This window comes from Dermacentor silvarum, chromosome 5 (assembly GCF_013339745.2).
Source record: "Dermacentor silvarum isolate Dsil-2018 chromosome 5, BIME_Dsil_1.4, whole genome shotgun sequence".
Classification (NCBI taxonomy): domain Eukaryota; kingdom Metazoa; phylum Arthropoda; class Arachnida; order Ixodida; family Ixodidae; genus Dermacentor; species Dermacentor silvarum.
The window spans coordinates 76881100-76896367 of record NC_051158.1 but is presented as its reverse complement, the minus strand read 5'-3'; the positions used below and the strand labels follow the sequence as shown (position 1 = coordinate 76896367).

The following is a 15268-nucleotide window of genomic DNA, read 5'->3' as shown; positions in this document are numbered from 1 at the left end:
CACAGCTAACGGTAGCCAAGCTGTTAAAAGAAAGAAGACTTAAAAATCACGGTAGGAGATACGATTATAAGAACTGCAGTGTTCGGTCGACAGACGTCTGACGACCGAACATTGTATGCATTGTATGGTATTAAAATGGACTATTCCACCGTGATTATTTTAATCTTTTTTTTTCTTTCACCTGCTTGGGTAACGTTAGCTGGGACACCCTATGCGAGAGAAGGATCGAGGAAACTGAGGAAGCTTCAAGAGCGGTGTTGTTCTGGTGTTAGACACAACTCCTAAATGGTACTCTAAATAGAAATTTCCACTCTTTGGGTCATATCTCCAATAATCGTCATTTATCTTGCGGGCATTACCCTTCACCATAAATATATTTTACACCCTCTAGCGGGTTGTATGATCCCCTCAACAATAATGACTTCACCCAATTCGAAAATTGAGTTGACCCACATTCAAAACTGATCTGGCCCACTCTCAAAATTGACTTGGCCCACCCCCAACATTTGGGTGGCCCACCACTGAAATTGACTACCCAATTCGAAAATTCAGTTGACCCATGTTCAAAAATGACATGGCCCACTCCCAAAATTGACTTGACCCACCCCCAAAATTGACTTTGTGTAATGCAAAGGTTGAGTTGACCCACGTTCAAAACCGACCTGGCCCACTCCCACAATTGACATGGCCCACCCTCAGAATTGACATTGCCCAATTCGAGCACATGACCGAGCGATCACGTCATATGACATAATCACATGACCGAGAGCCTTAATTTGCAAGGTCACATGACCAAGTGGTGATGTCACGTGACATGGACGTCGAATAGTACTGACGTCGATATAGTCGACATGCCCAGAATGCGTTCGCATTCAATGCATGTAAGTGCCTCGGTAACCTTTTTATTTATTGATGCAAAAGTATCGAATGGCCCATTGAGCGAAAAAGCCGGCGTCTATAGCAGTGAAACGGCACCTAAATTCCCATTGGCTGCGACGCCACGTCACAAGCCCGCCTCGATGGAGCAGAGTGAGGAAAAGGGAACACCTGCTGCCAGATAACGTGCCAGGTGTTGCATGAGGGGAGAGTACATCACCTTGATGCTCGCGCTAGCGGAAGCCTGTGTTATCGGCGCATTCCTTGTCCACGCAAACTCTCGCTTGCGTTCTTACTGAACCTCGGTAAGGCCAAATCAAAGCGTGCCAAGCGTCTCAATGCGCTCGCTTGCCCGCGAGGAGTTCATGCGTCGAAGGACCACTCACAGGCATTCAATTGTACATTAATGCTTTCGCATTCACAACTCATAAAAAGTGCTTAGATGTCGTCGGATTTTTAAAAATTCATTTGTTTACTTATTTATTATAGCGAAGCTTTTTTTTTGCTACTTTCCCCGGTTTCGCATAGCTGCCTAGCTACTGTTGGGTCAGTCGCTATCTTGGCGGATATGTTTTTGGACACACACACACACACACGCGGTATATGAGTGCCGAATGTGAACTGGCTTCTATAACGCTTGTGTGCTGACAAAGTATGCGCACCTCTGTTCTGTGTAAACAAAAAAATAACTTCCTACACCAGCGCCTCCAAAGCCCCCCCAAACTGTTAATCGATTTGTGAATTATATTTCACGGATTCTTTCTAGGGGCGTGCGAATATTTGAAACTTTCGAATAAGAAATCGTGGAGGATCTTATTCGATTTGATATACGAATCGAATGCAGTGCAGTGCACTTATAACGATATCAAGAACGAAAAATCCCATCGTTATAACCGATCATCCCTATATCTGGACTGCCGCAAAAAATATATATTGACCCTTTTCGCGGAGCAGTTTACTCTAGAGGAACGAGATGGCGCTTTCGGCGGCGCGCCATACGTTGCCTCAGCGAATGCGCACGGATACGAAACCACTACTGGTTCTGCCCTGCTACTATGCGATCAGCTGTCGGAAATACAAGTGGGTGTTCGCTAATGCACTGTGCCCAATTCATGCTGCAAAATGTGTAACGATAAAGGGAAGACGTGTGCGGTAGTTAGCCGCAACAATAGTGATTCGCATATTAAGGAATGGAATCAACCTGTGTCGCTGCTGATACATAAGGACTGCCTGTGTTGTCAACCCTTCGCGATGCACGGCTCTCCTTGATGATAAAAAAGGATAATTCATCCACCAGCGCTGTATAGATGCCTTGCACCTACGTCACGGCCGGGAATTCTGGGATACCTGTTTACCATGTTGGAGGACCACCGGGCGAACGCGTAAGCGTGACTGCAATCGCTCTCGTTAGCCATGGTACTATGCGCTGTATTTGGGTGCTCGAACCGCAGCAAAACGAAGAAGAGACGGCAGTCGGCGAACACAAATCTATTTCGCTTGCCAAAGGTCGTGCACAATCAGTGCGACCGCATGAAAACACTCAGTGCGAAGCGGCGCAGTCTGTGGCTGGCACGTATCAGACGCGCCGATCTCGACACCAACCGTGCCGATATCCGAGTCTGCGGCGCTCATTTCGTGTCAGGTAAGCTTGAAAGCCCTTTTTGTGTGTGTGTGTGATGATTGAAATGCGGGGACAAGAAACAACCGCGCAAATTGCATTTGTAGGCAGGCCATCAAAGCTGTGGGAGGAGACGAATCCCGATTGGGCACCGTCGCTTCTGCTCGGATACAGCTCGCGTCATGCAGACCCTGCGCGCTACGACCGCGCGAAAAAACGGCGCTTGCAGAAAGATGAAGCTGATGCGGCGTCAGCGGCAGTGTCGGCGGCAATCGCAGAGTCGATCGGCACCGATACCGGCGACGCAGTGGAAGGCCAGCCACCACCGGGAGACGAAGACGAAAGCGGTACCGAAATGCGCCTGGTTTGTAACTTTCTGCAAATTTCGTGAGCAACTTTGTTAAGGAGCCCAGTGTGCATGTCAGCGTGGTACAATGTGTTTGCAATGAGTCATTTGCTTAAAATGTGTCATGATTTTTTTTTTTTTTCGCAGGAGTCGCTGCGCAGACGGAGCTAACCTCGGTGGGCCTCCAAGCTTTGGAAACGCAGTGTCTCGCGCTCAACGAGGCCCTTTACACTGCCCGCAGCGAAAACGAGCAGCTGCAGCTGTCAAAAGCAGCATTTCAAGGATGTGAGGCAAAAGTAATTTTTTACACAGGAATGCCGAACTTCACACAGTTAAACAGCTTGTTTGAAGTTCTTGAATCCCATGTGTCGCACAATGTAAATAATTCATTGTCAAAGTTTCAAGAGTTCATTTTGTTTTTGATGAAGTTGAAGCTGAATCTGCACAATGTTGACTTGGGCTTCAGATTTGGGGTGTCTGAAGCTACAGTGTGTAGAATATTTGATAAGTGGCTGCACTGTGCATACTGTCGACTTAAGACCCAAATTGTGTGGCCAGATCGAACAGCACTGCGTCGTACAATGCCACAAGCGTTTTACGATGCATTTGGTGATGATGTGTCAGTCATCATCGATTGTTTTGAACTAAAGATAGAGCGGCCATCGTCATTCCTGCCAAGAAGTGAAACTTGGTCCCAGTATAAAGGCAGCAATACGGCCAAGTTCTTAATCGGCATTGCTCCTACAGGTGTTGTCACCTTTATATCTGAGGGCTGGGGAGGGAGGACTACCGACAGACACATCACTGAGCACTGTGGTCTGTTGGACTACTTGCTGCCTGGTGATGTGGTGCTTGCTGATCGAGGATTTAACATATCAGAAAGTGTTGGATTTTACTGCGCAAGGCTCCACATTCCAGCTTTTACCAGAGGTAAAAAACAGCTTTCAGCTGAAGAGGTAGAAAGCACAAGAAAGTTAGCCAATGTGCGCATCCATGTTGAGAGGGTTATTGGCCTAATCAGAAATAAATTTGCCATTCTGAAGTCTACATTGCCCATTGACTATGTTACCTGCCGACCTGGAGACGAATTAGCACCAATAGATAAAATTGTCACGGTGTGCTGCGCCCTTTCGAATCTTTGTCCTTCTATAGTTGCAGAATTAAAGGACGCTAATGAGAGTCCTTAAAGGTTTTTACCACAGTGCATGCATGCTATCAGAGCCGTAGTGTTTCGTATTGTACACTAGCGAGAATACTGGCACTGCCGCCACCGAGAAATGAGCAATGGCAGCTGAACCACCATGAGAATTGTGGGTAGCAGATAAGCTTGCTGTTCTTCTGGCTGTAAACGTTGCTGCGGCTTTGTAAATTGGTTCTTAGAAAGCAAATATGTGTTTGTATTCATTACAGGAAGCAAGAATATGTCAACAACAAATCAAAGCATCATACCAAAAAGTAAAATGAAAGCAAAAAAATTTAGAAACATGTATTGCAGGGCAAGGGTTGTCATCAGTACATTTTTTGGGAGTATTTTTTGGGGGAACAATTGGCACTCCTGTGTTGACTCACCTTGTGCGAAGGCTGCTTCATTCCTCTTTGTTTTGTAATTTTTGTCATGCACTGTGCCATAGCTCCATATAGCTGCTGGTCTTCTGTAGCCTTCTATGCAATGACATGTTTCTTGCTTTTGCTAGAGGTTGCAGCGGAACAAGTATAACAAATAGCATTGCTTGCATACCTTTTCCTGTGTAATAAACTGGGCAACTCTAGATTTTATTTTGGTTTTACTGTTGCTGCTTATAGCTGACTTATAGCTATGGCTGAATAGTATATCACACCAGGCAAATATGCAAGAACATTGTCTCACATCCCACAGGGCTCCATCTTGGTTCCGCTATTATTTTTAATTTATATTAATGATATTTTTGCCGGAATTTCATCTTCTATGCGGTTGTTTGCGGATGACTGTTGTGTACAAAAATTCAGAACGACTTGTCACTTATTCATGACTGGTGTACTAAATGGAAAATGAATTTGAACATAGCACAGTGTGTACATCTCTTTTACTAAAAAGAAGAAACCAGTCAAGGTACCATCTGAACAATGTACTGTTCAAGCAAGGTGGTACGTATAAGTATCTAGGTGTGCTACTGTCATCTGAATGCTCGTGAAAACCTCAGGTAGACATTATCATAGCCAAAGATGGTAAAGCTTCGAATTTCATTCAACGAAAGCTGTGATGTTCGCATGCGAATTTAAACGTACGGCATATACTACTTGTAACCTTCATTGCTGCTCTAGAACAAATACAAAACCTTGCTGCCAGGTTCATCTTGGGGTGGTACGGAAAGAGAGCTGCACTGCAATGAAGGCTGAGCTAGGATGGGAATCTCTGGCCGCTGCAATAAACTGAGATTAAAATTTTTATATTCGATTGACTATAATAAAACTGGAATTAATAGGGAAATTTACCTACGGAAACCTCATTACATTTCAAAGCCTACTAATCATAGTTGCAAAATCCTGGAGTACCCTGCCAATACGAACATGTGTGCCAACTCATTTTTTGTTCGAACAATTAAACAGTGGAATAAACTGACTGAAAAACAAGTGCATTGTCTGAACGAAGATGTATTTTATTCCATGCTGTAACTACCCCTGCTGTAACGCCTTTGGGCGCTGCGGGGTAATTGATGAATAAATAAAAAAGAAATTGTGCTTTGTTCTGTAGTGTCACGTTTTCCACAGTGATAGTTATGACACACCCGTTATTCTTTTTTGCACTGCGGGCAATACCATTTTTTGGTCTTGGGTGCACGAGAAAGTCCAACGCATGTAAAATGAAACCACTTGAGCGTACATTGCGCACTGTCGCATGCAATCATCTTTCCTACTTCTGGCCCATTGCAGAAGCAGTACGTTTCCTGCGAACTGCTCTGCTGCCGCGTGAAGTACCGACCAAAGAGTTCTGGAAGAATAGCTTTCACAAAAAACTTTCTTGCGGTAGAAAGCATATTTTTGCAGAACTCTGTGTCCCACCTTATTCGTTCAATGTGGAGCAGATGTGGTGCCCAAACAACGAAATCACAGTAGTTTACATCACACACAGCCATTTGGGCCTGCACTTGATAATAGTACGCATGGCAGGGTTGTAATTGCATGACACCGTTGACTTCAGCTAGGCAGGTGTTGGCGGAACTGAAGTTAGTAGCGTCGCGAAGTATGTACGGACACTTGAATTCTGCGACTCCTTTGCCGCAACAGATGCATGACACAAGGGCATCTGGCGTTGCTCCAGCAAATGGATGCGTCGTGCTCAGATGAAGCCCAGACCTGCGGCACGTGAATTGTTCATGCTTTGATCTCTCATGAGCTTCATAGGCCTTGAGAGCATCTTGCTCATGATTGATCCCCCACATCACAGCTGGTGTTCTGAGGCTTCTATTTTCCGGGTAACAGATCTATTTAAGCAATGAGACGCTGGGTCTCTCTACACTGGTATGACATACCCTTTTCATAACAGAGGCCGTTATGTACTCTGCCAGCTCTGTACAAAAACCACTGCTGAGAGTGGTTCTGCTGTCTTGTGGATGCTTCTACATGTTTCACGGTGTCGTCACTCATGACATATGCTGAAACAAAGTTCTCCGACTTCTGTACAAGTGCCTCATAGGTGCAGGCTGCATTGTCTTCAGAATATAAACATCTCAAATCTACTTTGTGCTTTGGTTCTGGTTTCTTGAAGGCCTCACAGTATCCGGGTAGTATTGAAAATATCGCAGGCACGGTTCTTGCTTCCTTGATACCCATGTACAATTTGTGCAGCTCTTCTGGTGAAGGAGGTGGAATGTCCATTCGTAGCTTTTTTTTCTGGACATCTGCGAGGCTGCCATCTAGAAGCTGTTTTTTCCCTCTCGATGAAGTGAAATCAATGTCTTTCAGGCGCTTAAACTGCACCTTTTTCACATATGTAGGCAGCCACGCATTATCCTTTCCGGTACATGTTTTGTCATTTCTCATCCTTACGCCTGTATCCACAGCGAAGAGGCAGGCTCCAATGTGAGAGCAGGCCTCACCTACCCCTGCCATGCAGGTGCAGTGGGCGGTGAGCACACTACCATCAGCCATGCACAGGACCCACACCTTCAAGGGACCATCTCCTAGTCTCTGGGAATGGTTTACCTGCAAATATTTAAGGCAGGATATCAAACAGCTTTTCCACACACGCACCAAATGCATTTCATCTCAGAAAGTGAGCACACACATTATCTGGAACAATGACCACTTTTACAGCTGCTCTGTGGTATCTCAGATACAGTAGAGGAGAGCAAGCAAGTTAATCTCCGAGGTGTACAGAAAGAGGTTATAAATGATACGTTGTCTTTTGCATGAAGACATGTTAATGCAGCAGTAGTGTAAGAAGGCAGAGCTTCAAGAAGACAGCCACGCCAAGGTGTGTCATGACTACAAAAACGAGCACCAGTAGTACCCACATCCGCACTCGGGCACTGAAAACTGCCTTCGGTTTCATTGATTGATTGGGTGGATGATTGGGTTTGGCATCTCAAAGTGATTATGAGAGGCACTGACTGGGATGGGTAGGCCTCTGGATTAATTTCGGACGCATTGCTTTCTTTATTGCGGACGCAAACCTTGACATTGCGTCATTTCGCGTTTCCATTCTCATCTAAATGCGGTCGCCGAAACCAGGCTCATCAGAATGCGCGTGCTTGCGGCAGCACAACATTTTACAGCCATCGAGCAACCGCGGCCAGCAACGCAACATTTTGTAGCTTGGCATTTTAGTATGGTTACAGGTAAATGTGGATGTTGGGCTTACCTCCCCAAGCAGGAGCACTTTTCCTTGCTGGAGCCGTTTTGTTGACAAGCTCTTGACCCAGCCGCTTGTAAAATAATTGTGCGCCTCAAGGGACTTGAACGCTTTCATCTCCTGCAGAGTCACGAAGCTCGAGGAGTAGACAAGGTAGTTGACGATGTCCCCGTGCGTCACTTCAGGCAGGGCATTGGCATCCGTCGTCGTGTCGGTGCCCGGTCGCAGCGTGTACGGGTCAACACCATCGCACATTCGCACCTTTTCTTCGTATCGAGCGCGCGCCGATCCGATTAACTGAGCGTAATATGCTGTGTTAAACGGCTTTCCGCCAGGAGCGGGTGGCATTGCGCCTAGAAACTGTAAAAACACGTCAAGCCAACGAACGCGTGAATGGCACAGCACTAAACGAGGCAAGAAATGGTCGTCCAACATGGGCGGCCGCTTGGCGGAGCGACGGTCGTGACGTCACGTGCAAGCTATCTATAGACGTTTTCACGAGGGCGCTCCCGACGGTCTGGCGTGGAGAGTACTGTGGAGAGTATGTGTCAGTGTTGCCTGTTCGGTCTGGACTGTGAACTTGCCTTGCGCTTGCATTGCGGAGTGGTAGCTTTCCTTCGATGTTTCCGTTTATTTTTGTCACGAATGACTGACGCTCGTAAATAATGGCATATATACTCATCAAAAGGCTACAGGCCAGTACTGCGCAGTTTATGGGTGCACAAACAACCAGCGGAAAATAACGATTTTGGGGACTAAGTGTGTCCACAACTAGGCACTCCGCGAGACCACTGCCGCGATGTGGTATGTTCACGCTTCGCCGGTTTCCTGCTTCACCTGAGGACTTGGCATTTCAGTCTAATGTGAACCAATGCACACATCAGTAAAATAACACATTTTGGTAAACTCTTTTCGGCACATTTCCCAACTGGTTGCGAGAACTGTCAGCTTTTCTATGCAATATTTTCTCATATGTAGTGGCAGAGGCTACATTTGTTATTCTTTCAAACACGACTTCATTCCAGTGCCTAATACGGGGGTCACACGGCGCACTTTTGATCGTGATCAAGCCCGATATGGGTCGAATTTCTTGGTCGCGAGTGGCTTCTTTGCTCAATCTACGGAAGGGAGCCAATCGCGGTCAAACATTCCCATCTAGATCGGTCTCGATCGCTATCAAAAGTGGCCGTGTGACACCGGTATAAGACAAACTGGAGCACTCTGCGAGAGAACTAGTCGGTAAATACACTTCGCAATCATCTGGAAAAATCGTGTCCTATGGAAGATGTATGCAGACCCTGTGTCCAACAGAACATTGTCTCTGCATTCACACGCACCCTGCGCGGCCCTGCCCATAAAGGTAATTAACTTCAACAGTGTGATGCTGCATCGAGCTCACCCATCTTTGAGCATTGTCTATGTGCTTGGGCAGCAAGAGAATGCAAAAACGAACGTGTCAACCTCATCAGTGCGGCCTATCGCCAGTGTTAGAGTTCGGGAACCGTAATGCGCTAAGTGTACGTGGCGTAGAAACGCGCTAAATGAGCCCGCGCAAGTAAGAACGTAAAAAAAAAAACGGTATTCGCATGGGTACGCGGACAATAGCATCATGCTTGCAAGAATAACAGTAACGAAAAAAATTAATTCGCACAGTCGATCAAGTGAAATACTTACGTGCGTGCAGAGACTGCTTCGCTGACCACTAAGCGCTTTTCACTCACGGTCAGTAGTGGTTTACAGTCATATGCATATGTATTTATTCGACAATTGTTAAGACTCGACATTACTTTATTATAAACGTAGCACAGTGAGACGGTGTAAGGGAAACAAGAGAAAGTGCAGAGATGGCCCTAACGCTGCAATATTATTAGCTTATTTCGCTTCAGAGATAGCGCACACGAACAATTCTTGCCGTACGCGATATCTTCAATACAAACTTCGCGCACGATCTACGTTAAGGTTCACCGTGAGCGAAGCTTGTTCCAAATTCAGACATTCGAAAGAAAAGCCATTCCAGGTAAACAAACGTAAAAAATAGGTAAACAAATATATCTTTATAACAAGTCATGTTATAATCCCTATTGGGATTGACAGTATGTATAAATAAATACATACTAAAAATAAAAAACTAGCACCTGGGATGTATCAGTCGCGCTGACATCTGATCACTGTCGCGCGTCGGTTCGCTGCAGGTACCGCGCTGCTCGATCGCCACGCTTTATGCTTTGACATTTGGTTATAAGCACCCTGCACCGCACTAGATCCAATAAATTTTGCATGATTGAGCTGTTCAGTTGCGTCGAAAGCGTATGGAGTAACCACCGCATATCTACCAACCACTGACACGCGTCGTCGGGCCGTCGGCGCCTGGTTCTATAAGCATTGCCCGACAGCTGTATACGTACGCGCCTGCTTTCGCTAAATGAGGCAACCCTCAATCGCGAAACGTAATGGTGATCAGATTCAATCGACGATACGGTCACATGTGCCCAGCAATAACAATGAAATATACCGCTGATTAGCACGCCAGGTCTCGATGAAGCAGACGCGGCTGCAGCCGCTACCGACGAAGAAACACCACATCCACTGGCTGGGCTTGCTGTTGCCATGGCACACTACACTGAGCGCTCACGCGAGCACGTGAAACATGTAACAAGTCAAGCGGCACAAGACAAGCAAAGCGGAAGAAAACAATCGAAATAATGCGCGGCGAAGATCACACAACCGAAGTGCGGCCGGCCTGCTCTCGCAAGGCGCACAGTCCAAAATGGCGGCGACGCTAGACGTCGCTCGTGTCGGCCAATGGCGCTGCTCAAACGTCGGTTTGTGAAAAGGTCTATAGCTAACCTCCAAAGAAAGGACAACTCCGCAACTTCGGCACTTACGAGTGAGTACCGCTCGTTACAAAAGGAAGTAACGCCACTTACTGGCATAGTAAGTTTCTTGCACGTTATTTACACACGTCTACCCCTACTCGCACGCAAACTTACGCCCACCCTAACGCCAACGTATCAATAAAAAGTGAATGTGCGCACACTTGAATCAATGTGCTGAAGCGTGAGTGACTGCGACTACACCAAGACACGAATGTTGGAAGCTGAATGTTTCGTGACGGTCCACAGAGTAAGCGACGGACTAGCGATGATACGTATATATATTTGCTACAAGCTACCACAAAGTACAGAACATTTACATTCCAAGCTTTGTGCGCCGCAAGAACAAATCTATCGCAGCAGAGCACACCCGCGAGTGCGATTAGGCTGAAAATAAACAATAGTAGCCTCACCGAGGAACTTAGTATTACTCAGTCAGAAACATGACAAGCCGCTGCTTCAAAATGTTTGCCAAATAAAGAACGAGAACAGTGATCCTGATTTAATTCATAAGCGGGAAGTTTGGACAGCTTGGAACACATGTCTAGACTCGCTTTTAGTACAAGCACCGCACCGCGCCGTTTGGACAAGGCGCAATGAGCTATGAAAGCACTTACATGTCCTCTAAAGCTGTGGTCAAAGCTTCGTGTCGTCCACACAGTCACCGTCTACGATATGCGTTGAGACGGCGGTTTGCTGCGCCGGACCGGCGTCACGCGCTTGCATTGTAAACACGGAGGCAACGGCGGCAGCTGAGGCAAGCAATGGACACGTCACCACGTGATCAAACATGGCAGCGCCCACGGGAGCGCCGGGAAAAGGGTCAATATATATATTGCCGCATATATCTTTGTAGTTCCGAAACCAAATTTGTCACTCGCGATAAAAAAGTTGACATTGTAGAAAGTAGGGCGTGAAAAATAAAACGTTCATTTATATCTCTAAATAGCGTTTCAATCGTTAGGCGCGCTGACATAGAAATCTGCACTTGCTTTCGCGGAAGTTTCAGGTTCACAACCGCGGTGTGGATCGCGTCTAGCTGTTGCGCGTACACTGGCGGGCTATAATTTAGCGTGCATGAAATCAATGAGCGACTCGATCTACGACATTGCACTTTGGCTGAACATCGGGGTCGGTGTCAAAGACGGGCCATTGTCAATCCCGTCGCACAATGCCACCGTCTGTCGCGACAACGATCGCCCCGTCGGAGATCTCTTCGCAGAACGAGGCAGCACTATCTGCACTCGGAAACTCCTCCATCGAAGCACCGGTGACCTATTTCATCATTATTAGCGACGTGCTCCCAGAGTTCGGTAATGTCAGCGGCTTCCACCGTGTTTCACCCATAGGTGTTTCGACCTATAGCTGGCGCACAAATCCCGCCTTTTCCGTTGATCGGCATGGCCACTGCTTCTAGCCTTCGTGATCGTGGCGCTCCCGGTTTTCATTATCGTCGATGTCATCGACTGCGCGAGCTCTTACTTTTTCGAGTCTTGCAAAATTTGCATTTTCGTCTCAAGCGACAGTGCTTTGCGCTTTGTCGGCGCACTTCCCGCTGCTTGCGCGGCGCATTTCTGCGCTCGTTGAGAGAGAGGGAGACTGCAAGAGGGGGAGACTGCGCAGGTGCTGCTTGCTTATAGTTTTTTGTAGCGATAGCCACATTACGCTAGAGTGTACTAGTACACTCTAATTACGCCAGGTTTTCGCCTCTTCGCCGTCGCCGCACTTTGAGTCGTGGCCGCACTGTGGCGTCACACCATGGCCCTCGATTCTCCAGCAATTCGGCTCGTCGCGGTCGGTCGCCGCGCGGCCACCGCTCCTGCCGTTGGTAAGGCTCCTCTATTTTTCTAAGGTAGCGACAGGTTTTGATCCAGCCTCCGCGACCTGCGATAGGCCGGTTGGCGACACGTGACCTTTTCGCCTTCGCGCCCCGCCCAAAGGGTCCAGCAGTGGTCGCTGTGCCGGCGGAATGTACGCGTGCTCTTTGTTTTCGAGCAAACGCGACCGTCGCGCGAAAGGCCGTGGGGGTATGGGAGGGAGGCGGGGCGACGCTGTGCTGCGGCACCAAATGCTTATCTTGCAACAGGCCGCAAGGGGAACTGGTCGCTCAATCTCCAACGCGAAAGCAAGAAAGCGGAAAGGCAGCTCGGGAAGGGGGGGGGGGCAGTTTCTACTCTGCCAACTACGCTTGTACTGGCTGTGGTGGCGGTCGCACGCACTGTCTCTTATCTCCACACGGCTCTGACCTTTGTATGCGCTGTGCATTTGCTGCTCAGTTTCCGTTGAAGCGATAGACCGCACGAACCTTCGCCCGCTGCGGGGGCTTCGCTTGCTGCCAGCGTTCTGACAGTCGTTGTCTGCGGTCATTCAGTGTGATCTATTCATGCTTGCTTGTGCGCGCTGACACCACGATTGTTAATTCAGTTAGTAAGCCAATGTGTCCAAGTTTATGCAGCCGATAAAACTACTATTCCTACTCCGAATGGCTCTCTACTAATTTGCTATCGCAATCGATGTTCCGCCTTTCGGGCGAAACCGACATTTTTTGTGGTCCTTGGCACCTATATTGCGACTTTAGCGCTTTAAAAAGAAAGTGGACGGTAGCGTGCAGAAGCCCGTGCAATGCATCTGCAATCTCGCGAATATGTGGTGGCGTTCCAAGATAGCCGGCATGTCAGCTTGTTAATTGGCAGAAGGAATATCCCGTGAGGGAGCGTCACAGGAAGGGCTGTTTCGTAAACGTCAATTTGACGTTGCGCGGGGCCGCCATTGCAGATATTTTCCACCATAATTTGTGGTGCGACGAGCCGCGCGAATTATGGTAATGAGCAGCCATATGCAACGGCGGTCGAGAGGCATGCGTATCGCCGCGTTTTCCCTGTCATTTGGGGCCATGAAAATCTTTTGTTCACAACGCGTGCTCATAGCATTTGCATCACTCTCGGGTGGTGTTGGCATTTGTGTTTTGAACCATCATTTTTATTAAAACACGTTTATTTGAAATAATATTGGTTGAAACTAGCATACTTCTTGCGACTTTTCGCCACTGCGTTTGTATTGTAATCAACATTAATGTCTTTTCGCGTCATCAAAGGCTATGACAATGGCGACTTTTTAATTTATAAATATAAATGTACGCAAGGCGGCGTCTTGGTTTCCTCTCGCGCTGCGAGTAAGCAGCGAAGTGAACAAGAGATAGCAGTCAAAGAAATTCAAGAGGGGACACTCCCATAGAGCCCAGCGGCCGAATTGACAGCAGCGCGCCAAGCGGTCGGTGTTAATCACTTTCGGTTTTCGGCGCGTGCATTTTGAACGCTAGCTAGCACGCCGGCTGCGTTCTTTTTTTTTTTTTTTTTTTTTTTGCCCGACCGCGCACGGTCTTCGTGCGGAATCGGTTTATTGTTTGGTAAAAATGATTGCGAACAATCTTGTCAAGTCCCATCAAATCTGTGCCACGTGCAATTTCACAAAGTAGACACAAGACTCCTTGTGAAATGAGGAAAGGTTTATTTTGCTCTATATAAAAGCTCGTTCCGCGCTTTTTGTAACGTTGTGACCCCAGGTAAGCCGTAGTTGCTGTATGAAGCTCCACTGGACGGCATCAGCTGAAAAAAAAAAGTAAATTACAAGCATGTTACATTTACAAGCACGAAACAGCATGTTACAAGCATGTGTCATTTGGTATTTAGATATAGGAATACTGCGTGTAGAGGCGAAACGTGCAAAAGCGGTGAATGGGCGGCATTACAAACAAAAGCAATTCGCTTTTACATATATGGCGTAGAAAAATACACGACTCATCCCAAACAATACCCTAAAATACGAAAACATCTGATTTCTAAGCATTCCCCCATTTCCGGGCATTATTTCCTGCATTTTAGCCGCACAAATACACGGGCAACTTCGCGTTTGCAAAACTTGGCCTCGGGCGACGCGACGGTACGATACATACACAGACGGACGCAACAGGCACTCAAGACAAATACGTGGGTGCAAAGCCTGTTTTCAGTCCTTTAGAAGACGGTATTTTCGAATTACAAGTTTCTGATATGTTACTCGGCGTTATCTTTCGCGCGTTCTGCCGGCGCCAGGCACACACCCCCATGTTATCAGTCTTGGCAATCGCCCATCGTGTTTTCAAGAGACGTGAGTACCGAAAGAAGGTATATGTTGTTGCAGGGCCACAAAAAACGTCACAAACTTGTCCCTCCAACATTCATTACACGCCAAACTAACTTAATCACCACGGCCGAGCTGCTTATCGTTAACTGCGTCACAGCGCGCTGTGCGGCCAGCGTGCCTCAAAAGTACCCCAGAAAGTAACGAAATTACCTTTCAGTAATGTCTGGCGTCAGAGAAAGCGGCACAAAGCACTAGACTACGCACCATGGTCCAGTTAGTTATCGCTAACTGCGACACGGCGCCCTGTGTGGCCAGTGTGCTTCAAACACCGAAATAAGTTACAATAATCCCCTAGGAAGCGTCGGAAACATGTCCCAGCACGATTCATTAGCTCAAATTAACTGCACCAGGATGGCCGAGCTGTTTTTCGCTAACTACGTCTTAAGTCTCGGTCCCGTGCCGTAAGCCTAATTGCGTCGTAGACTGTGAAACAAGAGTTCTCACCTTGCCGTAGTCCAATAGTGCAGTGGTGTCTTGTCCCAGTGCAGAAGGAACGTAAGAATACGCCGAAAGCCCAATAAACCACGTTACATTAAAAAAAA

At 47.3% G+C, this 15268-nt stretch overlaps 2 protein-coding genes across 6 annotated transcripts in view; both read left to right on the top strand.

The window, feature by feature from the left end:
- LOC119453495 (60S ribosomal protein L10-like) overlaps window positions 1-15268 on the top strand; it is a 295540-nt gene that overhangs the window by 212571 nt on the left and 67701 nt on the right. The gene's annotated exons all lie outside the window — the stretch shown is intronic.
- LOC119453496 (uncharacterized) overlaps window positions 1-15268 on the top strand; it is a 50351-nt gene that overhangs the window by 23337 nt on the left and 11746 nt on the right. The window contains exon 4 of one of the 5 annotated variants that reach the window (XM_049668189.1): window positions 2988-5606. The exons of 2 other annotated variants lie outside the window; for them this stretch is intronic. In XM_049668189.1, coding sequence (XP_049524146.1) covers window positions 2988-4027 — 1040 coding nt within the window. In that variant the 3' untranslated portion in view covers window positions 4028-5606. Of the gene's footprint in view, window positions 1-2601; window positions 2936-2987; window positions 5607-15268 lie in introns of those variants that run through there. 2 more of the 5 variants (XM_049668188.1, XM_049668190.1) reach the window with 2 other exon arrangements.